The 27,332-nt window shown below is 44.9% G+C and overlaps 1 protein-coding gene across 3 annotated transcripts; it reads right to left on the reverse strand.

Annotated features, from left to right (window-relative positions):
• Positions 1–27,332, reverse strand: LOC112233288 (sodium/potassium-transporting ATPase subunit alpha-3-like). 3 transcript variants are annotated; one of them, XM_042310002.1, is made up of 22 exons: positions 26,786–27,332; positions 26,451–26,522; positions 17,608–17,739; positions 14,853–14,912; positions 14,461–14,664; positions 13,467–13,580; positions 11,546–11,680; positions 11,128–11,245; positions 9,120–9,388; positions 6,502–6,700; positions 5,815–6,059; positions 5,303–5,495; positions 4,879–5,191; positions 4,487–4,637; positions 4,192–4,360; positions 3,451–3,605; positions 3,095–3,218; positions 2,817–2,962; positions 2,226–2,356; positions 1,942–2,043; positions 1,623–1,714; positions 1–1,052 (listed from the first exon to the last, which is right to left on the reverse strand). In XM_042310002.1, the coding sequence occupies exons 2-22, from the start codon at positions 26,454–26,456 to the stop codon at positions 1,024–1,026; spliced, it is 3,087 nt and encodes a 1,028-aa protein (XP_042165936.1). In that variant the 5' UTR covers positions 26,457–26,522; positions 26,786–27,332; the 3' UTR covers positions 1–1,023. The 3 variants fall into 3 exon arrangements, with proteins under 3 accessions (XP_042165936.1, XP_042165937.1, XP_042165938.1); XM_042310003.1 differs by having other exon boundaries at positions 26,694–27,332; XM_042310004.1 differs by lacking the exons at positions 9,120–9,388; positions 11,128–11,245; positions 11,546–11,680; ... (4 more) ...; positions 26,451–26,522; positions 26,786–27,332 and adding an exon at positions 8,180–8,529.

Raw genomic sequence — 27,332 nt, forward strand, 5'->3', positions numbered from 1 at the left:
TGTATTTACAGTATTGTATTTACAGTCTTGTCTTTCTCTGCCAAACCCCACATACTAAACAACTAACTGCGACCAAACTGAAAAACAAGGGGGGGGATCCTTGTTTTTTATAAATTGTTTTGCTGCTGTTTTGCATGTACGGTACAGTGCTTAATTCCATTTTTCACTTATTTAAATAATGAAATTGGAGAGAAATTTCTTTCTCCTAGGACACAGAAAGAATGTTATATTTTTTCCAACAGGGGTGAGTTGGGGGGAGTGAGGGGGGGAAGTTTACAAGGACAGGGGAGGTCGCACAGTTCTCACAGACAAGTAGCTCTCAGAGCCGCTGCTAGCATTAAAGAAAAAGAAACACCAGAAATGTTAGGAACTATTGTTTAAAAATAAAACACTCAAGTCTTCTAATATTAGACAACAACATTGGCAAAACAGGAGGAAGAGGGAGGGGAGGGGAACAGGAAGGAGGAGGGACATTTTTTCCCCCTGTAGAGGGAGGGAGTGTTCCACGTTTACGGGAGTGGCGGCAGGGGAACGTTAAGTCGAAGATTGGTGGAAGGAGTGAGAGTGTCAAGAGGGGACGTCAGGGTAGAACGGGTGACAACGACGCCACAGCGCTCACCGTGGGATCTAGATGCAGCCGCCATTTTGTTATTGATAGAGACGAGTTACACCGGCATTTTGTACATTAGTGTATTAGCACATTTATGAACAGTGTTATTATAACAGTATAGTAAACAGTATTGACAGTATTGACTATGCTGTGGTCTTTGGGTAGAAAAAAAAGTCAGCGAGACAGAGAGGGGCGCAGGGATTTGGCGTGATCATCCCGTTCCTCTCCTTCTCTGTAGTTGGTTCTTTGTTCCTCAAGGCGATGTTGGAGGAACATACAGGATGGGGAACGGAGGAGTTTTCAGATGTGGTTTCTCGTGTGGTTGGTATGTGATTAGAGGGATGGGTAGGGAGGAGAGGAAGAGGGGAATGCATTTTAGGGGAGGAAGGGGGAGAGAAGAATGGTTTGATCATTTAATAGTATGTCTCTTTTTCCACCCAGCCTGGAGAGAAAGGGAACAGAATAGAAAGGGAACAGAATAGAAAGGGAACAGAATAGAAAGGGAACAGAATAGAAAGGGAACAGAGAGAAAGAAAGAAATCTTTTTTTTATTGAAATAGAAAACATTTGTATCAAAGGAAACTTGAATTCCCCTAAGATGGTTTTAGTGCAGGGCTCTCCAATCCTGTTCCTGGAGAGCTACCGTCCAATAGGTTTTTGCTCCAAACCTAATCTAGAACACCCGATTCCAATAATTAGCTGGTTGATAAACTGAATCAGTGTAGTTACAACTGGGGTTGGAGCGAAAACCTACAGGAGGGTAGCTCTCCAGGAACAGGGTTGGAGAACCCTGGTTTAGTGTATGCAAACGTGCATGTCTTTTCTACATGTTTGTATGTGAGTTTGCGTGGGTTTGTGCATGTAGGATTTAGTAGCATTATGTACAACAGTACCCACAATGCTCTGTAAAAGATATCTGGTTCTATCTTAGTAAATGATATTATGGGTACTGTAGTACATTGTGCTATAGATTTGTGTGAGTACACTAAGTGTGTTTGTGAGAGAGTAGTACCTCCGGGGTTCCGACGCAGGATGAGTTTTCGGATCTCATCGTAAACGAAGATGAGGAAACTGTACGGGAACGCACAGAACCACCAGCTGGGCCTGAGAGAGAAAGAGATGGGTGGAGAGAACATAGTAGAAAAATACACATTTTAGTTACATCCAGAGTGCCATTCAGTTTAACCCCCCTCCCCATTCATGGATTGACATAATCTCCAGTCCACACATTGGTACATTACTGTTAAGTAACTGCTATATAAACATCACTCAGTAGAGGGTGCTGTTGCTGTGTGGGAATGAAGGCAGAGAGGCTGGTGTACAGTACTGACTTGAGGGGGTACATCCTGAGAGCCACGTCCATGCCTGGGGTGTAGGACAGGAAGGCAGCCAGAGCGGTCTCCTCAAACAGCCCAAATATCAGGATCTTATTCCTGTAAACAAACAAAGAATTAATCTCAACATTTATCCTAGCTATGAATGACATAACGTAGAGGGGCTTCATGACCCTACAAAACACATGGTTTACCTAAATGGAGAAAAGAAGAGGTCTGTTATTTAGTCATGCTAAAGTTTGTGTCATTAGATGACAGACGCAAAGATAAAGGGTTCTGACCTCATGCCCTGCTGGAAGACAGAGTTGCGCCTGGTCTTGCAGATGATGACATCAGCCCACTGTACCACCACAATACTGACGAAGAAGGCTGTGTGACAGGTGTACTCCACTATCTTCCTCTGTTCATAGGTCTGGCATGGGAGGGAGAGAAAATCACAACGGAGGAGAGTTAGAGTGAACGAGAGCAGAGGTAGAGATGACGAAGTGGAAAGTGGTGGTGATGACTAAGTGGAAAGTGGTGGTGATGACTAAGTGGAAAGTGGTGGTGATGACTAAGTGGAAAGTGGTGGTGATGACTAAGTGGAAAGTGGTGGTGATGACTAAGTGGAAAGTTGTCGTGATGACTAAGTGGAAAGTGGTGGTGATGACTAAGTGGAAAGTGGTGGTAATGACTAAGTGGAAAGTTGTCGCGATGACCAAGAAAGCAATTCATTTTATAAGACTAATAAGGACTGGATGAAAGAAAATAAGGTGAAAGAGTGGTAAAAGTGAGTGAGTAAAGACGAGCGAGAAAAGAAAAAAAAGAAAGAAAGAAACTGGAAGGGGAAAAAAACATGAAAACGGAGAAAAAAAAGAGGCAATCTAGCGTACCCATTGCTGTCCGTAGCTGTCCTCTAGGTCGTTGTTCGAACGGTCGTCCCAGTTTAGCCTGATGCCCACCAATAAAGAGGGAAGGAAACCGTTCTCCGCCAGGATCACAAAATAGGAGAAGAACCCTCCCAGAGCCTGGATCATCCCTACAGAGACAGAGGGAGGAGAGGAAGATGTGTTAGTTTTATCCACTATGCCCATAGAATTAGAATTAGGCCGGGAATCAATCCAACACAGACTGACGACCTGAACACAGAGATAGACTTTTAAAGACCCACCAATCTGTCCGTAGGCGATACTGATCAGCCTCTCGTTAACCAGTTTGTCCCTGGCTGGGTTCCTGGGCTGTCTCTTCATGATGTCACTCTCTGCTGCCTCGTAGGCCAGAGAGATCGCTGGCACCTGTAGACATAAATTAGGGTTCGGAGAAGACAGTGGATATCAATACACTGCCTCACATTGTGGTGCAAAGGACAACAGACCAAACCACACAAACCACACACTTGGATAAGACGACCTTCATTTCAAATTGTATTTTTAATCTTCATAGTGTATGAATTGAACAAACTACAATTTGCCTGTGTGTTCGTGAGCCATGCATGTGTGTGTGTGTGTGTGTGTGTGTGCATCTCACCATGTCGGTTCCCAGGTCGATACAGAGGATGGTGATGGTCCCTAAGGGGAGTGGGATGTTGACCAGGATGAAGAAGAGGAAGGGGGTGATCTCAGGGATGTTACTGGTCAGGGTGTAGGCAATGGACTTCTTCAGGTTGTCAAAGATCAGACGGCCTGGAGGGACACAAGAGAAAGGGCTTGTATAGGCTACCCCAGGACGACATCATTATATATTTTATTTTCAAACAATGGGCTCATATTACAGATAAGTTACCTTTCTAACCAGCACCTTTTCTTTCGTCTCCCAATATTCCATTACCCCTCCTTCCTCTCCTCTCGCTGACCTTTTTTTAACTCTCTCCATCCTACCTGTCATTCATACCACCCTCTTTCTCTCCTTCGTTTTCTTCCTCCCTACAGATGTATGATCTTAATTTGAGCCAGTTTGATACAGCAGGAAAATAATCCTGCAGTCACAGGAAAACATCAAACATTTTGTATTGGATGATACATTTTTCGTAAGGGAAAATCAAGTCTGAAATGTAAAACCTCAGAAGCCTTTTTAAAACCTCAAATACATTACAAGTTTTACATTTCCTGTATTGCATGAAAGTTCTCCTGCCACAGGGTGATCTAATTAAGATTCAACATATGTATACCTCTATCCGCCCCTACCCTTTTTCCTCCCTGCTAATATCCACTTTTTACCCACCCTCCCTTTCTTCTTCCCTCACTCCTTCCCTCCCTCCATCTCTCTCACCCTCTTCCACTCCGGTGACGATTGAGGCAAAGTTGTCGTCCAGCAGGATCATGTCAGCGGCTTGTTTGGACACGTCTGAGCCGGAGATCCCCATGGCGACGCCGATGTCAGCCTTCTTCAGGGCGGGAGAGTCATTCACACCATCACCAGTCACAGCCACAATGGCACCCTGAGAGGCAGGAAGGGGGGGGTGAATATTATGAAAAGCCTCCTCTTTATCTACTACTGTATAACAGAATATGTAGGAAGTGTGTGTGTGTGTGTGTGTGTGTGTGCGTGTGTGTGTGTGCCTCACCTGTCTCTGGCAACCCTCCACGATGATGAGTTTCTGCTGGGGGGAGGTCCTGGCGAACACAATCTCAGTGTGGTTCCTCAGGATCTCATCCATCTGATCCTGAGACAGATCCTTCAGGTCTGTTCCGTGGATCACACACGCCTTGGCATCCCTGGAAAAAACACACGCAGGAAGACGGTGAGTGAGAGAGCGTATGTTTGCTATCGCTGATACACACACACACACACACACACACAGAAATGCAGAAAGTGACTGACTGACGGAGTGACTGACTGACTGTGTGAAAGAGTGACTGACTTTGTGAAAGAGTGACTGACTTGTGTGAAAGAGACATATTCCATGCAGTATGTGTTGGTACACACCCATACACACTCCGTCCTCATATCTCTTACCTGGGGTTGACCTGGCTGACGGGGATATTGAGACGGGAGGCGATGTCCTCCACTGTCTCGTTGCCCTCGGAGATGATGCCCACGCCCTTAGCGATAGCCTTGGCTGTGATTGGATGATCGCCGGTCACCATGATGACTTTGATGCCAGCGGAGCGACATTTACCCACGGCGTCAGGCACGGCGGCACGAGGAGGGTCAATCATGGACATGAGGCCCACGAAGCACAGGTTCTCTGTGGTGAAGTTGACATCGTCACAGTCAAAGGCAAAGCCCTTGGGGTACTGGTCCTCAGGCATTAACAGGTGGCAGAAACCTGGGGAGGGACAGTATTAGATTGGTATTATTATTTGTATATGCGCTCTGAAATGCCTCTTTAGGTTCCCATTTCTTACTCTCTTCTCATCTGTCCCACACTCTCTCTCACCGAGTACTCTCTCTCCCAGTCCTCCCAGCTCCATGTAGGCGTTCTGGAAGGCCTCCTTCATCTCCTCCTCCATGGGCTGCTCCTTGCCCTGGATCAAGATGGTGGAGCAGCGGTCCAGGATCCTCTCTGGCGCTCCCTTCATCACCAGCAGGTAGCGGTTGTCGTTCTCATCCTCCGTCTCATGCACAGAGAGCTGGTGGTGGGTGGTGGGGGGTGGAGGAGGAGGCACAATCACACACTTGTGTTCAGCCTCTTATACAAACCCTTGTTTTCCCTAAACCTAGGTTCATGTCTACACCCCGGCTAAACCCTAACCCTCAACCCTAACCCAGACCCAGGTCAGACCCACCTCTAGAACTGGGTCCGTATGTATCAAGCTGATTCAGGATCAGTTTAGACCTTTATACCACAATGAATAAGATCACATAGATAGGTGGAATCTGTTCCACTATGAGATGTTTGACACCTACAGGATCCAGGGTGTACGCTTGTGCTCCATGTTGCTCACTCACCTGGTACTTGTTGGTGGAGTTGAAGGGGATCTCGGCCACCTTCTTGTTCTTCTCCCTCATCTGTCTGACGCTGCCGCAGGACAACTCGATACATTTCAGCAGCGCGGACTCGGAGGCGTCGCCCGCCACGTCCCTCTTCAGGATGGGCAGCTGGTCTTGAGCTGCCTTGAACTGCGCCCGGTTACACAGGGCAGCCACCCGCGCCAGCGCCAACCACGTCTCCGAGCTCTTGTCGAAGGAGGCGCCTGGGGAGAAGAGAGAGGGGGGGTTCTTAGTGACAGACACATGGTTGTTGTGTTCATGTGCCCACAGGCAGCCTTGAAGCCTTCATCAAGGCCTGCATAAGTAAACTTACTATCATTAAAAATGCAAAGCCTTTGGTATAAGACGTTACAAACAACATAAGGCCAATCTTTGATGGCCTAGTTATTCACTAACACAGTGGTCTAAAACTTCTGGCTCGGGTGCCTCAGCAGGCCAAACATTATGCCGGTTTGCAAAATGATATCTAATTCCAGTCAGTTCCAAGGAGGGAACAATCAATATACAAGACTATCTAAATCACCTTAACCGTTGCAACCATCTCAATAACTGTGATCACGATATGCAAAGCCAAGATATATTTACTTTGCTATTATATAGTAAGGACATAAATGAGTTCAGTGAACTTAAACCCCTCTCTCTTACCAGACTGGTCCTCTGTGGTGTCGGCCTCGTGGATCTGGTTGTCGAACCACATGTGGGCCACGGTCATCCTGTTCTGGGTCAGGGTACCAGTCTTATCAGAGCAGATGGTGGAGGTGGAGCCCAGGGTCTCCACAGCCTCAAGGTTCTTCACCAGGCAGTTCTTACGAGCCATACGCTTAGCGGTCAGGGTCAGACACACCTGAGAGAGAGAGAGAGAGAGAGCGAGAGAGAAGAAGAAGAAGAAGAAGGAGAGCGAGAGAGACAAAGAGAGAGAGAGAGAATGCAACAGGGATTGGGAAAAGAAGACCGGGTGACAAAGTAGGAGAGAGAGAATTGGAGAGAATAAAATAAAATATTAGTACCAAGTCAGAAAAGTAAAGTCATGGGGTGCACAACTCCAGGGGTGGACGCCCTATACCAGGGCTGCCCAACCTTCTTCCTGGAGTTCTACTTCCGGTGGGTTTTCAGTCCAACCCTCTTCCTGGAGATCTACCGTCCTGTGGGTTTTCAGTCCAACCCTCTTCCTGGAGATCTACCGTCCTGTGGGTTCAGTCCAACCCTCTTCCTGGCGATCTACCGTCCTGTGGGTTTTCAGTCCAACCTTAATGTAACACACCTGATTCTACTAATTAGCTGCTCAACAAGACCTTCACTAACTGAATGAGATATGCTAAATTAGGTTTGGACTGAAAACCCACAGGACAGTAGATCTCCAGGAAGAGGATTGGGCAGCCCTGCCCTAGACCCTCAAACCAATCAACAACTTACTTGTGTCTACAGATAAGTAAAACCATGACAAATCAATACAAGAAAGCTAAACACCTACCCTTGAGACCTGGAGTTGTGTAAACCCCTGTCAGTCCACATCCCCACCTCTCCACTACATTCAAATGTGCTAGAGTCAAATAAAATACTCAAATATATTTCACAGCCCAGCGCTGCAATGCAGAAAGATAGAAAGCGTAGGAAAGCCAAGCAGAGCAAAAGCAGCGAAAAGGCGGGCGCCGGTGTATCATGCTACTTTCAAAATATCATGGCCGACACAGGCAACTAGCCAAGCAGTGAGAGTGGCAACAGCCCAGCATATATATTAACATTAGCCCAGCATTTCTATTAACATTAGCCTAGCATTTATATTAACATTAGCCTAGCATATATATTAACATTAGCCTAGCATATATATTAACATTAGCCTAGCATATATATTAACATTAGCCTAGCATATATATTAACATTAGCCTAGCATTTATATTAACATTAGCCTAGCATATATATTAACATTAGCCCAGCATATATATTAACATTAGCCCAGCATATATATTAACATTAGCCTAGCATATATATTAACATTAGCCTAGAATTTATATTAACATTAGCCCAGCATATATATTAACATTAGCCTAGCATATATATTAACATTAGCCTAGCATTTATATTAACATTAGCCTAGCATATATATTAACATTAGTCTAGCATTTATATTAACATTAGCCTAGCATATATATTAACATTAGCCTAGCATTTATATTAACATTAGCCTAGCATATATATTAACATTAGCCTAGCATATATATTAACATTATCCTAGCATATATATTAACATCAGCCTAGCATATATATTAACATTAGCCTAGCATATGTCAATCTCTCTTAACAGCTGTCATAGAAGACAACTAACCAGGGGGTGTCACTGACCGAGGCGCAAAGACAGCCTGAAAAAGAGAGACAAACACAAAGAGGGAAGGAGAGAAAAAAGAAACAGCCTGAAAAAGAGAGAGAGGGAAGGAGAGAAAAATGAAAGATACAGGTACACAAAACACAATGGGCTGCCTTTTATGGAGAGAAAGAGAAAAAGAGTGAGATACGATACACCACCACAACCATCACAAAAGACAGATAGAGAGATGCATAATTCCACAACGATACCGGGACACAGGGAAATACTAACACAGAGATAGAACACACAGAGTAAGAGCCAATGACAGACAGACAGACAGACAGAGTAAGAGACAATGACAGACAGACAGAGATGGAACACACAGAGTAATAGACACACAGTCACACACACCTCTCCTCACTACACACACACTGCTCCTCACTGCACACACACAAACATCTTTCCTCACTATACACACACAAACACACCTCTCCGCACATCACACAGACCTCTCCTCACTGCACACACACACACACACATCTCTCCTCACTACACCCCCCCCACCCCCCCACACACACACACACACACACACACACACAGTATTGTATAACTAACCTTGTGGGGGACACAATTCAGTCCCATTCAAAAACCTATTTTCCCTGACCTCTAACCCTAAACCTAACCCGTACTCTTACCCTTTACCTAACCCTAACCTTAACCCAAAAACCTAACCCTAGCTCCTAACCCTAACCCTATCCCTTAAGCCTAAACCCCCTAGAAATAACATTAGCCCCAGTTGGTCAAATGTTTGTTTGTTTACTATTCTTGTGAGTAGTTAAACACGTCCGTCCGTCTGTACACACACACACACACTCCACTCCTCACTACCCCCAACTACCCCTTCCAAACCCACATCACACGACAGCACAAAACATAAAAATCCACCAAAATATCCCCTCACAGTGACCGTAGCCAGCAGGCCCTCGGGCACGTTGGCCACGATGATGCCGATGAGGAAGATGACGGCCTCCAGCCAGGTGTAGCCCAGGCAGACGGCCAGGATGAAGAAGGTGATGCCCAGGAACACGGCCACGCCTGTGATCAGGTGAATGAAGTGCTCGATCTCCTTGGCGATGGGGGTCTTGCCCGACTCCAGGCCGGAGGTGAGGGTGGCGATACGGCCCATGACGGTACGGTCACCGGTGCACACCACGATGCCACGCGCCGTGCCTGGTGACGGTGAGGACGAGAGAAGGAAGTTAGATGACTTGACTTACATGTTACAGTATATATTATATTTGTAATACCATTTGTGGTATCATGGTGAGTAAAATGATGGTGCGTTACCCCCATTCAGTGTAAAGAACTGAGTTTGAGTGCAAATCATACGTTTTTTTGTAATCATGTTTTGTTGCCGTCATTTCTTCCCCAATTTCATGATTACATTCTTGTCTTATTCCTGCAACTCCCCAACAGGCTCGGGAGAGGCGAAGGTCCAGTCATGCATCCCCCGAAACATGACCCGCCAAACCGCACTTCTTAAACACCCGCCCACTTAACCCGAAAGCCAGACCCACCAATGTGTCGGAGGAAACATCTTTCAACTGACAACTGAAGTAGGCCTGCAGGCGCCCAACCCACCACAAGGAGTCGCTAGAGCGCAATGAGCCATGTAAAGCACCCGGCCAAACCCTCCCCTAACTCGGGTGACGCTGGGGCAATTGTGCGCCACCCTATGGGACTCCCGGTCACGGCAGTGCCTTAGACCGCTGCGCCACTCGGCATGCCATTAAATCATACGTTTTTAAGAAGAGTTTGTCTAACACTCCTTTATAATGAATAGTCCTGAAGTAATCATTAAAAAAAAATTCTAATAGGGAATTGCTGAAGTGTTCTTTACTCAAATAACACTGACATTTTTCTTGTTGCCACCAATTCAGGTGCAATACACCATCCCGGCCACATGGGGGCAGCATATACCTTTCTATGAGGTGAAATATATTTGGGGCCCACAGGTAACCAGAGGCCTTAGCTCCATCAGACAACGATGGCCTAGATTCACTCAGATTAGCGTTAACCTGCCGGAACCAAAAACATAGCATATTATTGTTTTTTGTTTCGGCGATGATGTCAGAGGTGTAACTGCATTGGAACTGTCAAAATCGGTGAGCAGCTGCTCTTGTGGTCATTGTCACGAAGCCACACCCTTCCCACCCGTGTCAGAAGTTTACAAAGAGAAAGTGTAGGCTATACAGAAATAATGACACTCACATTGAAAAATCATGAAACAAAATAATAAGGATTTATATCAGACTAATCTAGGTGTAGATCACAATGTAAGACGGCTGCATGGGATTTCTACTAATGACCCTCGATGGGGCCGCTTGTGGATTCGACAGCTCCAACACAGTTACAACTCCGACGCCGCCTAAACGAAAAACAAAGGCTATGATAGGCTATGCCGTTGCCGGCTGCCGCGGGTTAACGCGGATCTGATTGAATCTAGACCGTAGCCGTTTATGTATGTCGTCCTGTATTGACACTACCACTAGACCAGCTGAGCCGTAGGGAAAGGATGCGGTAATATTGACACCAGACGGAGTGTTCGCAAAGATGAAAAGATGTGGACAGATGGGAAGGAAAAGGCACCTGGGGAATTGAAAGAAGCGAGAGGAAAAGAGGGTGTAAAGAAAGCAGGAGAGAGAGAGACAGAGTGTGTGTGGGCGCTGGGTAGGGTGCTTGTTAAAATGGTGGGTGCCTTGTTGCTATGGCAGCCACAATGTTCCCCTCCTACCTGTTCAGGGGATAAAGAGAAAGGGAGGGAAGGAAAGAGAGAAAACAGTAGAGCGACGGGGGGAATGCCGGTTATGACGACGACAACGAGGATTATGGCGATGGCAACGAGAAAAGGGAAAGGGGTCAAGAGGAGGATGGAGATGAGGAGGATGCAGTTGCCAACACGATTTTACCTTCGACACAGTTGGTGGAGAAGAAGGCGACGTTGCGGGTCTCCAGGGGGTTGTCATGGGTACAGTCAGGTGACCTGCTCTGGGGTTCTGATTCGCCTGTCAGGGAGGAGTTATCCACCTATAGGAAAAGGACACAATCCAGGGAACTTGTTTACAATTTGAAAAAGCTTATTTGTCAAATGTGTAGTTGTGCGAGTGTGTGCTATATTTTAATGTGAGCTGTGTGTGTGTGTGTGTGTGGGGGGGGTTCCCCGAGGACAAAGGGTATTTTAGGCTTAGGGGTTAGGTTTACAATTAGGGTCATGGTTAGAATTAGGGTTAGGAGTTAGAGTTAGGAGATAGGGCTTTAAATGTAAATACATTTTAGGTCCCCACAACAACAGTAAAACATATGCTGTGTGTGTGTGTGTGCGTTTACCTTGCAGCCGTGAGCAGAGACGATCCTGAGGTCAGCGGGGATCCTGTCTCCTCCCTTCACCTCCACCAGGTCTCCAGCCACCACCTCCTCAGCGTTGATCTGCATTTTCTCACCCTCACGGATCACCAGCGCTTGCTGCAGACAGAGGAACCCCAATGGTGAAACAGGAACCATAAGCCAACCATTAGCTGGCTATAAATACAGGTGTAACACTGGGGCAACAGTAAAACTCACTAGCAACCACAGACTGATCACAGACAAACGACACACTATCACTGACCATAAACTAACCAGTAATGATGGGTTATTATGTTATAACTATGCAATTGCATAGAGATTGGCAGATGAATAATAGACTAAAGTAACTGACTAACCATTGACAATGACCATAGACGGACTGCGGATAGACAAGACGAATGAACTGCATACAGACTGATCATATGAGACAATGTCTGTGTGGCTACTAACTCACCACTGAAAGACAACATGCATCCTATTCACTGGCGAAGATGTAGAATAGACTAATCCCTAACTGACCGTAGATACAATGGCCACAACAATGTCGGCTACGTGTGTTTTGAGAGGGGGGGGGGAACATCTGGATTAGGGTCACAGGTTATTTTGAGTCACTGCCACAACTACCCCACCCATAGTCATCTAGGAAAAACAAGTTAGGATTAAGATTTGTAAAACACTTATGATGGGACTAATAGGATTGGAATTAGGATTATAGACACTGAGCCCTATGGTCAGGGCCGCGGGCCGATTTTTTTCTTGAGCGGAGGGTCAGGAGCATAATTACAAATAATTTGTAGACCGCAAGAAGCCCAAACAGATGACTAAAACGTAAAAATGTCAAACGATAACATATATATCTCTATATTACGTGTGGGAATACTTTGGAACAGATTTCCAGAATCTAAATCACTTGGAGTTGATTTGCTGGTGTTTTTACACTCTTTTATGTCTAACAAAAAACAAACAAAAAATTATTTATTTGTTTTTGATTCAGAAAACTCGGCAAATCACCAGAGGGCCAAATTGGTATTGGTGGTGGTATTGTAGGATATGGGGTGGTAAGGAGATCTAACATGTTGACCAAACAGGACACCTGTGTGTGTCGTCAAATCGCATGTTGATTTTGTACCCCCTACACCAGACACGATCAGGACACGCAGGTTGAAATATCAAAACAAACTCTGAACTAATTATATTCATCTGGGGACAGGTTGAAAAGTGTTAAACATTTACAGCAATTTAGCCTTGCTGCTGCTAGCTAATTTGCCCTGGGATATAATCATTGGGTTGTTATTTTACCTGAAATGCACAAGGTCCTCTACTCCGACAATTAATCCACAGATGAGAAAGGAATTTGGTTTACCGTTTTGTCATCGCTCCTCCTTCCTCAGGCTTCTTATTTACTTCTTTGAACTTTATATGGAGGTTGGCAACCAACTTTACGGTGCATTACTACAACCGACTGGAGCGTGGATGTCAGTTTATCTTTCAAATCACTCACGTGGGTATATGCTCCTAAACACCAACGAAGAAATGGGAGAGGCCGGACTTACAGCTCGTTGAGCGTCACAAATAGAACCTATTTCTATTTTAGCACCTGGCCATGCAGACGTGAGGCGTGCGAGCATTATGGGTGCAATGATTGAATAACATGTATGTGTACATTTATTTTGAAACGCTCGCGGACGTACGAAGAGCAGTGCTTGACTTGGGCAGGAGCTCACCGGAGCTGAGTACTGGCACCTCAAATGTTCTACTGCTTGAGTGCCTGTTCCCTTTATAGAATATTAGCTCAAAAGTATTGTGGAGCTCCTATACATAATTATAATCAGTACCAGCAACCAAAATAAGAACTGTATTCTTTTTCAGTCCAAGCCATGCACTAAAGAAGAGGTTTGTTTACCTGCGGCACCATGTTCTTGAAGGACTCCATGATTTTGGAGCTCTTGGCCTCCTGGAAGTAGGAGAAACAGCCGGTGATGATGACCACAGCCGAGAGAACGATACCCAGGTACAACTGAAGAGAGAGAACCCAGCAAACAATGTAAAAAAACAAACAGTATTGGAACATTTTAACAAACGTTTTTACAACCATTATGTCCTTCTACTAATGTTTATCAAATAACATTTTACCAGCATTCATGAGGTGTTGTCATGCTATGTTATCTGAAAACCAAATTAGGGCTCAATTGGAACATTATTTAACATTGTAGGAACTCTCACAGTTTTTGCTGGGGGGAAAAAAAATCGAACTTAATTGTTTGATTGTGTTATTATGGTGCCTAGCTTTTTAATGAATTTAGGATTGGTTGAAGCATATAGCTGGATCTAAAATACCACATGCCATGCAGGGTTGAGGTCAATTCAGAATTGAATTGAGAATGGCTGATGAATTCCAATTCAGTTCTTGAATTGAAATAGTAAACGGGATGCAGAATTATTTGAATTTGAATTAATGGAAATATATAGGATAGGAAATAAATCATTGATACATTCAATGAAATTCATTGAAATTCAAATGCCTCATTTAGTATTACCCAGGTACAACTGAAGAGAGAGAGCAAGGAGAGAGAGACATAAATATTGTTTAACCATTTATCATTTCAGACCGTGCCTATATTTCCCATTCATTTGGGGTTGGTTGAGGCATATAGCTGGATCTAAGAAACACATTGGACATTGACTCATATCAACAGTAGACCACTAGACACTTAATTGAGTTTGACAAATCTTTTAGTGCCAAGTAGGAATCAGCCACATCCCCACAAGTTGAATCTTAATGCTACATTTGGGAAACACTACATTAAGCTGAACCAAAAAGGTCATGTATACCCTTGCATCCCTTTATCCCCTGCCAAGTGATGATGGTGGCCATTTTGTGTGTGTCTGTCACTCACATTGTCTCCGGCGGGCTCATCCTCGGTGGCGGCTTGGATGGCGTAGGCCAAGAAACAGAGGATGGCGCCAGTCCACAGCAGGATGGAGAAGCCACCGAACAGCTGACGACAGAACTTGACCCACTCGGGGGTGGTGGGGGGAGGTGTGAGGGCGTTGGGACCGTCTCGAGCCAGGTACTCAGCGGCCTTAGCGTTGGTCAGACCCTGAGCAGGGGGGCGAGAAAGGAGGGAGAGAGGAAGGATTGCTGTTAAAAGGGTACAACCTTGTGATGTGGTTGTTGGCTAGCTAGATATTTTGTGTGATAACTGATATTACTATTAAGGTTACAATATATTTCATTTTAAAAGCCACAACACAGGTTTTGAGAAAACTCTTGAGGTGATGAACTTACCTGGACTATATCAGTAGCGTACTTCTGGCATACCTCCTCGATGGACATCTTGTGTTCCGTCTAAAAGAAAAAAAGTTAAAAACATTGAATAAAACTCTAGTTTTAACTAAATATTTGCAAATACATTGTGATTAGAGCTTGGGGACATTTTACGGCTGTGTTTCAGAGGGATATTCATATTCTCATGGTTTGGCCATATGCCTCATGTCACGTTTACTCCCGCTCCCCCTCTCTGGCGCTCGACATCGCCAGTTGTCTCATCATTACGCACACCTGCCACCATCGTTACGCGCACCTGCACCTCATGACACTCACCTGGACTCCATCGCCTTCCTGATTACCTCCCCTATATCTGTCACTCCCCTTGGTTCTTTCCTCAGGTTTTATTGACTCTGTTTCTGTTTCATGTCTGTACACTTTTTCTGTTTCTTGTTTTGTACTATGTTCGATTTATTATTAAAGTTGCACTCCCTGTACGTGCTTCCCAACTCCCAGCGTACACTTTATACGTGCTTCCCAACTCCCTGCGTACATGTTATAGAATAACGCTTAACTAAGAGAAAACAGGGATTTTTGGTTTTACTGGTGACGTCGGATCCAAGTGCCGCTGCCGAAGCAACAGGAGATGCCTCAGCTGGATCATCAGGCTTCCATACCTCAGCTGGATCATCAGACTTCCATGCCTCAGCTGGATCATCAGGCTTCCATGCCTCCGCTGGATCATCAGGCTTCCATGCCTCAGCTGGATCATCAGGCTTCCATGCCTCAGCTGGCTCAACAGGTTCTCAAGCCTCAGCTGGATCATCAGGCTTCCATGCCTCAGCTGGATCATCAGGTTCTCAAGCCTCAGTTGGTTCGGCAGGCTCCCCGTGCCTCAGCCAGCTCGTCAGGCTCCCGTGCCTCAGTAGAAACGACCGGCCTGCTCCTGGTCCTCTAGAGACGTGCGTCAGTGAGGGGGAGGGGGTACTGTCGCGTTTACTCCTCTCCGGTGCTCAACGTCGCCAGTTGTCTCATTACGCACACCTGCTACCATCGTTACGCGCACCTGCGCTGTCACGCCCTGACCATAGAGAGCCTAGGGGGGTGTTCTAGTCAGTTATTTTCTATGTTGCTGATTGGAATGGATTTTTTTTTGGGGGCACGAGGGGTGGTCGGCGGAGCAGTGGAGAGTGGATGAGCGGGTCATCAGTCCGGTGCCATCTGTGCCAGCTCCCCGTACTCACCCTGAAGAGCCAGAGACCGTCAGGGATGGAGAAGTTGGGAGAGATGAGAGAGATGTTGATCAAGTGTGTTCTGCTCAACATTCGACCTGAAGAGCCTGTCAGCAGTCTGGTGAAGTCTGTGCCGGCTTCATGCATCTGGCCTCCAGGGCGCCTTCCCAGTCCGGTACGTCGTGTGCCAGCTACCCGCACTCGACCCCTGAAGTGCGTGTCCCTGAAATGCGTGTCACCAGTCTGGTGCCACCTGTGCCGGCTCCACGCACCAGGCCGCCAGTGCGTCTCCCCAGCCCGGTATGTCCTGTGCTAGCTCCACGTGTGCCTCACCAGTCCCGCTCCTAGGCTGGAGCCTTCCTCTGCGCCGGTGCCCAGTCCAGACACGGTGTCCAGTCCCGCTCCAGGGCAGGAGCCTTCCTCTGTGCCGATGCCCAGTCCAGGCACGGTGTCCAGTCCCGTCAGTTATTTTCTATGTTGCTGATTGGCATGTTTCCCAATTAGAGGCAGCTGGTAATCGTTGCCTCTAATTGGGGATCAAATTTAGGAAGCCCTTTCTCCCACCTGCTTTGTGGGATATTGTTTTGAGTGAGTGCATGTAGCACTACGGTACTTCACGGTCGTTGTTTGTTTCTTGGTTTGTTTAAGTTTCACTAAAATAAAGATGTGGAACTCCAATCACGCTGCGCCTTGGTCCGTTTCTCCTCATGACCGTGACATGCGCCTCACGACACTCACCTGGACTCCATCACCTTCCTGATTCCCTCCCCTTATAATCTGTCACTCCCCTTGGTTCTTTCCTCAGGCATTATTGACTCTGTTTCATGTCTGTACGCATTTCGTGTTTCTTGTTTTGTGCTATGTTCGATATATTATTACATTTGCACTCCCTGTACTTGCTTCCCGACTTCCAGCGTACACGTTATACCTCATAACAGAGCAAATTCTCTTCAAACAGGACTAGTTTACATTGGCTTTGCTTCTAAACACAAACTATTTATACAAAAAAAAATCCTTTGACACCCATGAGAATCACTTACTGTCACCAATAAAAAAGATTTTCAGGAATACATGCTACCAAAATCCTTAGTCCAATCATTTGAGAAGTTATCTTTTTGTTGTCGCAAACAGAATACACAAAGACTGCCCACTGGGAATACATTGGTTGAATAAAAAAAAAAGTGTTTTTATTTAACGAGGCAAGTCAGTTAAGAACAAATTCTTATTTACAATGACAGCCTAGGAACAGTGGGTTAACTGCCTTGTTCAGGGGCAGAATGACAGATTTTTACCTTGGCAGCTCGGGGATTCAATCTCGCAACCTTTCGGTTACTGGCCCAACACTCTAACCACTAGGCTACCCGCCACCCAGTGGGTGCTCTTTAGAATATTGTTTCTCAACCTTTTATTATACCAGGGTCCTTCCTCCTTAGATTAGCACTTTGGACTAAAATTGGTCTCCAATTAGCAACATTCCAGGACACACTGCTCTAGGGTACTGTGCATGGACAGGAAACAGGAAGTAGGAATTATGCACTACATACCAAGGGAACTTCCTTCTTCAGTTCATCCATGTCCTTGGTCTTCTTGTCCGCCTTGGAGTCCGCCTTCTTGGGGGACTCCTTCTCTTCCTTCTCTGTTGTGGTGGCCACACGGTAGCTGTCTGACCGTCCATACTGAAAGACAAACACAGAGAGAAAACAGATCCCCGACCAGTCCATATTTGACATATTCTACATAGAAAAAGGTTGGGTTAATTAGCTGTGGGTCAGCTAATCCTAAATCCACAATTTTAGGCTTTGAACGTGTCAATGCTGCCCTAGTAACTTTGAGTTTTGCTAAGCCACAACTAAATAAATATTATTTGCCACTCTAGCTTTGTATATTCCACATGAAAATGATGAAAATTATAACAGCCAGGAAATGTATAACATGGTCCAGAATGGAAGGTTTTTCAAATCAAGATCTATTGGTTATGGTTTATAACTAGGCTACTTTACTTCACTAGGTGTCTCCTATAGGTAGTGAGCTCTCCAAATTCCCAAAATTTGAGAGTGTTTTATTTCCCCCAATTTAATGTTTCCCAACATTCAAATGTGTTTCATTTTGACATGGTTTGGTCCAAGGAGTGACCAAGTCTACAGTATTGACAGTAAACGCCCATTTGGGGATTTTCTTGTCAGATCGGTTTTGGTATCGCAACAGGAAGTCTGCATTCGAGTCAGGTATATCCCACCTGTCTTTTGTGGTATAGACAGTTTATTTTGACCTGATTGAAGGCTTTTTATTTTAAACATTGAAGGTTGAAGTCTGAACTTTGTAAATATGTACAGTGATAAACATCGCTTTGGAACATTAGCTCAATTTTGTAAATAAATCGAACCCCCTCTACCCGCCTGCCTCCTGCTGCTTACACTTAAGACTCCTACAAGGTCCCTATTTTACAGTCAGTGGTATGTCAGTGATTGCCTACATAATGCAAAGGCACCCAAGCATGGTTCCTTCCTCTACCCTTCCCTCTCTCAATTACTCCCTCCACACCCAACCTCTCTTTCACTCTTTCTGTCTCTCCTTTCATCTCTCTCTCTCCCACACTCTCTTTAAATGTCTCCCTCTTTCTCTCGTCATGGACAATACAAGCCTTGTGAGAGTACAGCGCCACAGTGAGAGGGACCTCACATGGTCGTTTCTATGAAAAGCACATGACGGTGGCCCTGTGGCCCCAGGTGCCGTGATGGTCAGAGAGACCACAGACCACAGCAAGTCCTGAAAACGTCCTTAGAGGAGAAATGGTCCATGATACTAAATGTGTTATACTATGTGCCTTATATTCGCCTGTATGTGTTTATATGCCTCTTATAATGTATGTCTAAATACTATACAATGAGTATACAAAACATTAAGAACACCTGCTCTTTCCATGACAGACTGACCAGGGGAATCTAGGTGAAAGCTATATTCCCATATTGAGGTCAGTTGTTAAATCTACTTCAATCAGTGTAGATGGGGCCTCCCGGGTGGAGCAGTGGTTAAGAGACTCTGGGTTTGCGCCCAGGCTCTGTCATAACTGGCCGCGACCGGGAGGTCCGTGGGGCGACGCACAATTGGCCTAGCATCGTCCGGGTTAGGGAGGGCTTGGCCGGTAGGGATGTCCTTGTCTCATTGCGCACCAGCGACTCCTGTGGCGGGCCGGGCGCAGTGCATGCTAACCAGGTCGCCAGGTGCACAGTGTTTCCTGCGACACATTGGTGCGCCTGGTTTCCGGGTTGGATGCGCGCTGTGTTAAGAAGCAGTGCGGCTTGGTTGGGTTGTGTATCGGAGGATGCATGACTTTTAACCTTCGTCTCTCCCGAGCCCGTACGGGAGTTGTAGCGATGAGACAAGATAGTAGCTACTAAAACAATTGGATACCACGAAATTGGGGAGAATTTTTTTTTTTAAACCACAACAATCAGTGTAGATGAAGGCAAGAAGGATTGTGTTAAGCCTTGAGACAATTGAGACATGGATTGTGTATGTGTCACCTTAATTGTGGCGAACGGGCTCGTGTTAATAGCTGGAGCGTAATAAGTGGAATGGTATCAAATACATCAATGCTATTCCATTCGCTCCGTTCCAGGCATTATTATGAACCGTCCTCCCCTCAGCAGCCTCCACTGGTATGTGTGCCATTCAGAGGGTCAATGGGCAAATTTGAGTGCCTTTGAACTGGGTATGGTTGTAGGTGCCAGGCGCACTGGTTTGTGTCAAGAACAGCAACGCTGCTGGGGTTTTCACGCTCAACCGTTTCCCGTGTGTATCAAGAATGGTCCACCGCCCAAAGGACATCCAGCCAATTTGACACAACTGTGGGACGCATTGGAGTCAACATTGGCCGCATCCTTGTGGAATGCTTTCGACACCTTGTAGAGTCCATGACCCGACGAATTGAAGCTGTTCTGAGGGCAAAAGTGGGAGTGCAACTCAATATTAGGAAGGTGTTCTTAATGTTTTGTATACTCAGTGTATGTGCCTGTGTTTACGGCCCTAAAACACACAAAAGGCAATTTATCGTCTGAACTTTAATCACAGTAAGACAGTAAAAGACACTATGAGCAGACTTTGGGTTTGGTCACTGATACATTCATGTTGTATCCATCTAGTCTACAAGGTAATCACATTTCACATGGTTGAATTACAGTCTTCATCGCTTGATCCAAGACTAGACATTGCCACTGGGGGAGATTCAAAGGAACACTGGGGAAGATTCAGAGACACTGGGAGGGATTCAAAGATACATTGAGAGAGATTCAAGGAGACACTGGGAGAGATTCAAAGAGACACTGGGAGAGATTCAAAGATACGTTGAGAGAGATTCAAAGATACATTGGGAGAGATTCAAGGAGACACTGGGAGAGATTCAAAGAGACACTGGGAGAGATTCAAAGATACATTGAGAGAGATTCAAAGATACATTGGGAGAGATTCAAGGAGACACTGGGAGAGATTCAAAGAGACACTGGGAGAGATTCAAAGAGACAATGAAAGAGATTCAAAGATACAACTCCAGTCCTCGGGGGCCTGATTGGTGTCACACTTTTGCCCCAGCCCCAGCTAACACACCTGACTCCAATAATCAACTAACCATGATCTTCAGTTAAAAATGCAATTAGTTTAAATCAGATGTGTTTGCTAAGGATGATGGGGGAAAAGTGTGACACCAATCAGGCCCCTGAGGACTGGAATTGCCCAGGCCTGGTGTAGCCGGAGGACAGCTAGTTTCCAACCTCCTCTGGGTACATTGACTTCAATACAAAACCTAGGAGGCTCATGATTCTTACCTCCTTCCATAGACTTACACAGTAATTATGACGACTTCCGGAGAACGTCCTCCAACCTATCAGAACTCTTGCAGCATGAACTGACATGTGGTCCACCCAATCAAAGGATCAGAGAATGAATCTAATACTGAAAGCATAAGCTACAGCTATTTAGCACTGTAGTGCATAAAATATGGTGAGTAGTTGACTCAAAGAGAGTAGTTGACTCAAAGACAATAGTTGAACAGTTTTGAACAAAGTCATTCCTTTAAAAAATGAAGGAGAAGCAAGAGGGAGAGAGCACTATCTATATTTTGTTGTATTTTTTTACTTTCATTTTAACCTAGCTAGTGAATGCAGCTAGCTAGTTTAGCCTACACAAACACCCGGCTCAAACAGAGAGGGATGCTATGTTAACACTGGAACTCTTCCAAGTCAAGGTAAGATTTGGGTTTTATACATTTCTTGCCACCGGGGCCCGCTGCTAAACTGCTTGCTGACTGTACACTGTACTGCATATTGTAGTAGGTTTACAAACGCTTTAGTTCCAGTAGCTATGTTGACTAGCTATGGCGTAAGCTATTATGGTGACACTGATGTAGGCTGTGTGTAGCAGTTAGAAGTTATGATACGAAGGTTTGGTTTGGAAAGGTTTTTTCACCTGGAATATGAATGACAGTAATCCAATACACTGTAATAGAAATAGTCCCTTTGTAGTCCATGATTGTCTGTAGATCCTGCCACATACGTCTTGTGTCTGAGCCGTTGAATTGCGACTCCACTTTGCCTCTATACTGACGTTGTGCCTTTTTGATAACTACACTGTTGGTATTTGATAACTACACTATACTACACTAACTACACTATATTCAGCCTTGGGGCGGCAGGGTAGCCTAGTGGTTAGAGAGCTGGACTAGTAACCGGAAGGTTGCAAGTTCAAACCCCGAGCCGACAAGGTACAAATCTGTCATACTGCCCCTGAACAGGCAGTTAACCCACTGTTCCTAGGCCGTCATTGAAAATACGAATTTGTTCTTAACTGACTTGCCTGGTTAAATAAAGGTTAAAAAAATATATAAAAAATATTCCCAGTCAACTTGCCATGGTTAAATGCGGTGGTGCACGCTTTCAGTTTTGTGCAAATGCTGCCATCTACAGTTTCTGGTTCATTTTAATAAAAAGTTTAAATGTATCCTTTATTTAACTAAGCAAGACAGTTAAGAACAAATTATTATTTACAATGACGGCCTACCCCGGCCAGAACCGTACGACGCTGGGCCGATTGTGCGCCGCCCTATGGTTAGGGTAGGATTTAATAGTCACAGTGGGTACACCAACCCATATACACTTCCTGATAGACAAATACACTGGTGACTGAGTTTGTTATTCTCGGAGGCTACTCAGAACATATCCCAGTCCGCGTAATCAAAACAATCTTGAAGCTTGGATTCCAATTAGTCAGACCAGCGGTGAATAGTCCTTAGCACAGGTACTTCCTGTTAGAGTTTCTGCCTATAGGAAGGAAGGAGCAAAATGGGGTCGATCAGATTTTTCTAAGGGAGGGCAGTGGAGGGCTTTGTAGGCACCCCGGAAGTTGGAGTAGCAGTGGTCGAGTGTTTTAGCAGGGCGAGTACTATAGAACTTTGGTAGTGTTTTCCTCAAATTTGCATTGTAAAAATCCCCAGCTACAATACCTGCGGCCTCAGGATATGTGGTTTCCAGTTGGCATAAAGTGAAGTTCTTTGAGGGCCATTGTGGTATCGGCTTGAGGGGGGAATATACACGGCTGTGACTATAACTAAAGATAATTCTCTTGGGAGGTAATACGGTCGGCATTTGACTGTGAGGTATTCTAGGTCCGGTTGAACAAAAGGACTTGAGTTCCTGTATATTATCACAATCAAACCATGAGTAGTTAATCATGAAACATACACCCCCGCCTTTCTTCTTCCCGGAGAGATATTTATTCCTGTAGAGGTGATTTGATGATGTTGAAATGATCAAGTTGAAATGGTGCTGGAATAGTGAAGGCAGCTCTTGTATTCTTTGCGACTTGCAGTAACTCTCTTTGGTTATAAATCAATAGTTGTTTCCATAGGGCGGCGCACAATTGGCCCAGTGTAGTTCGGGTTTGGCTGGACTAGGCCATCATTGTAAGTAAAAAATGTGTTCTTAATTGACATGCCTAGTTAAATAAATAAAAATAAAAAATGTGTTTAGAGGTCCGAAAATGTTGGCAACATTAACTTGCTTGACCATTTGTAGGTCCGTTGTAGGTCATGTAACTGTCTGTTACATGCAATATGCTTTGTGGACTTCAACGGACAGAGGTTGCTATCCTGTTTTGTAATAAAACAAAGGTGTGGTTGAATTGTCTCGGCCTTTAGGCCTATGTATCACGGTCACAAGGCATATGAAATAACTTATAGCACAAACAAAGCACTGCTACTGCTGATGAAAGGCCTACTACGCATCCCGTGAGATCAACTGTTGACCCAAATTAGGGCCGACTAAAGGAATAACTGTATTGGCCAGTGCCAATAATTTAATTGGCCGGTGCTATCCGTAATCCTTGAGATGTCGCTTCCCTTACCCTAAACTTAACCGTAAACATAACCTGAATTTGATCTTTAACCCTTTTAAATGTCAACTTCAGAGGGGGGTAGGTACGTCCCAAGGGTACAGGATAGCACGGACCAAATTTCATCACAAACCATGAATCATGACATCATCGGCTTAAGGAAGGATACAGTGCATTTGGAAGGTATTCAGACCTCTTGACTTTTTCCACATTTTGTTACGTTACAGGCTTATTCTAAATTTATGACAAATATAAAACTAAAATACATTATTTACATAAGTATTCAGACGCTTTGCTAGGAGACTCCAGATTGAGCTCAGGTGCATCCTGTTTCCATTGAACATCCTTGAGATGTTTCCACAACTTGATTGGAGACCACCTGTGGTAAATTCAATTGATTGGACATGATTGGGAAAGGCACACACCTGTCTATATAAGGTCCCACAGTCAACAGTGCATGTCAGAGCTCCGAGATAGGATTGTGTTGAGGCACAGATCTGGGGAAGGGTACCAAAAAATGGCCGAGTTGGCCGCCCGGCCAAACTGTGCAATATGGTGAAAAGGGCCTTGATCAGGGAGGTGAACAAGAACCAGAGGGTCAGTCCTCAAGAACACAGTGGCCTCCATCATTCTTAAATGGAAGACGCTTGGAACCACCAAGACTCTTCCTAGAGCTGGCAATCAGGGGAGAAGGGCCTTAGTCAGGGAGGTGACCAAGAACACGATGGTCACTCTAAGTTCCTCTGTGGTGATGGGAGAAGCTTCCAGAAGGACAACCATCTCTGCAGCACTCCACCAACCAGGCCTGTATGGTAGAGTGGCCAGATGGAAGCCACTCCTCAGTAAAAGGCACATGACAGCATGCTTAGAGTTGGCCAAAAGGCACCTAAAGTCTCACAGATTATGAGAAATATGATTCTCTGGTTTGATGAAACCAAGACTGAACTCTTTGGCCTGAATGCCAAGAGTCACTTCTGGAGGAAACCTGGCACAATCCATAAGGTGAAGCAAGATGGTGGCAACATCATGCTGAGGGGATACAACGACCCTAAGGACACAGCTAAGACAACGCAGGAATGGCTTCGGGACAAATCTCTGGATGTCCTTGAGTGGCCCAGCCAGAGCCTGGATTTGAACCAGATCGAACAACTTTGGAGAGACCTGAAAATAGCTGTGCAGCGACACTCCCCATTCAACCTGACAGGGCTTGAGAGGATCTGCAGAGAAGAATGTGAGATACTACCAAAATACAGGTGTGCCACGCATGTAGCGTCATACCCAAGAAGACTTGAGGCTGTAATCGCAGCCAAAGGTGCTTCAACAAAGTACAGTAAAGGGTCTGAATACTTGTTAACTTTCAGTTTCTTTTCCAAAATGTTCTAAAAATCGGTTTTTGCTTAGTCATTATGGGGTATTGTGTGTAGATGGATAACTTTTTTTGTGTTTTTAAAATACATTACAGCCTTATTCTAAAATGGAACAAAATAGTGAAAAATCAAGGGGTCTGAATACTTTCCGAACGCACTGTATACAACAATGAATAGGAACATTTGATCCTTTTTGCCATGCCTAATCAACTGGGTTTTGGCAGTCTGTGTCATCACTACACCGAGTCAAAATGGAAGATAGCAATAAGCAAGATTTTCTGTTACAACCCGTCACTGGCATGCTTGATTATTAGGCTATGACAACCTCCCTAACCCATATCAACATGGGGGAACTGGGCATCCATTTTGGAGCAACTGTCTGCGTTGATTGGTACCCCAACCGAACCTCTCCAATAATTCCCTATCTGTATATCCATAACCAACGACTCTCACAGTTTCAGTGACTTAATATATGACTCCGTAGGATGGGTATAAAACAAGTGGTGGATAACAATTCCAATATTCCAATTCTGACATCTGGTATCCCACCCCCACCCTCTGAACTGTCCCTGTGGCCTCCTTATCAATTACAAATGTCAGTCATGGAGGTCAAGGGGTCAAAACGTGAAACAATATTATGACAACTAGGCTAATAATGTAATGAAATTAGGCCTATTAATAGATCATCCGATTTAGAGGATGGATAAGGCATCCTTCCTGCATCCACATTGCCTTTCTTCTGTAGCCTGACCTAAATATTCCTAAATATTGTAATTATTCTTGACAATTTGTATATGTGCCATTCAAATTCAATGGAGTATATACCAAAAAAGTAGAGAATGGACAAAAAACATCTGGCTAATTTGGGATTTAGGTTTGGCGAACAGCTTGTTTTCAATTTGTCACGAGGAACAGATTTGCGCGCCTTTGCCACACCGGCGACACATTCCTTAATCGCCCAACAGAGTTCATCCCTCGGTAGCCTACATATGTTTAGTGATATAATTAAGCAATAAGGCCAATATACCACTGCTAAGGGCTGTGTCCAGGCATTCCGCGTGGCTATTATAAATCGGTTACCAACATAAATACATGTTTTGTCATAACCGTGGAATACCACGGCTGTTAGCCAATCAGCATTCAGGGCTCGAACCACCCAGTTTATAATCAAAATTTGGGACCAGATTCTCCTCTCCCGATAACTAAATTATGACGCACCCGCTGACGGCTGGAGAGGAGAAGAGTGGAAGTGCGCAGCGAATCGGTTCGAGCGCAATTCGGAAAACGGTGCAGATAGCAGATTAGAACAATGTCAGTAATGTTTCTATTTAACACAGACATGGATAATGTGATTTAACAGAAGAATAGACAGCGATGAAATGTATTGAACTGCAATTCGTCCAATTGCATTGAATCAACATAGAAATAGATACCCTTCATGCGTTTAACTGTCATGCAAGTAAAGTCACAGCAATTTGCAATAGTTTCACAAGCCATCGAAATCCAATAGTGGTTACTGTCATTCCAATGATGTTTCTTCCACATTTGAACCCTTTCAAGGTGAGTTACACATGTCTCATATGCTATTACAGCTATCCATTCATAAACGCATTTTTACACACAATAGAAATAACTCTTACCCCCATCTCGGCGCAGTCAGTCGGGGATCCACAGCAGATGAAAAGGGTTGAGGCTGGATTCCACCAGAGTAGCTGATAGTATAGTGTAGAAACAGAAGCGAGAACTGTCACTGTACAATTTAAGAAGACAAAATGCTCTTCTTCCAGACGCTGTTGGCTATTGTTCTAATAATACATGATCAGATCTCATTCATAAGAGGAACGGCACAGAAATACATGAGAAGGCAACGTTTCATTGAATACCTTTTTTTTAAAGGGGCCGTTTTAGGTGTAAAATTATCAAATTAAAGGCAGTTTAGCAATAAGCGTTGCTCTGTATCATGCGAAAATTATACCCAGTAAAATTGAAGAGCCGAGCCGCTTGTTTACGGTATTCGATTCTGTCTCCCTCCGCTGCTCTGCTCAGCTGCCGTGCCACTCCCTTTCCACGCTCCCCAATACTCCTCGTGTGAAAGAAGCGCCAGTGGGTGTGTGAGATACACTGCCCTGGACCCACAAAGCAGGATAGACCTATTGCAAGTGTGCTATGTAATCAGTCTCACTCGTAACTATGATCCACCCACAGACCATTCTTTGCCCCAATAGGTCGCATTACAAACAGACAATTGAGAGATCACCAGTCCAATTCTGTTTCAGGATGTTCGGACAAAGGGCCAATAGAGGTGAGAGAAGACTTGACAGCTTAAAAGAACAGCTGTCTAACAACCATGGAAACGTTCTCAAGTTGTAGTTTGCTTGACAGTTCGCCTCCCTCGCTCATGAAACTGCAATCTCTTGAGAGATGACGGATTTAACAATGCATCAATGATGTTGTGAATCTCTTCTGCAGCTATAAATACAAAGGCTCCACTCAAGTCTGTCATCCGTATTTCTGGAACATAT

This window comes from Oncorhynchus tshawytscha, linkage group LG31 (genome assembly GCF_018296145.1).
Source record: "Oncorhynchus tshawytscha isolate Ot180627B linkage group LG31, Otsh_v2.0, whole genome shotgun sequence".
Taxonomy (NCBI): domain Eukaryota; kingdom Metazoa; phylum Chordata; class Actinopteri; order Salmoniformes; family Salmonidae; genus Oncorhynchus; species Oncorhynchus tshawytscha.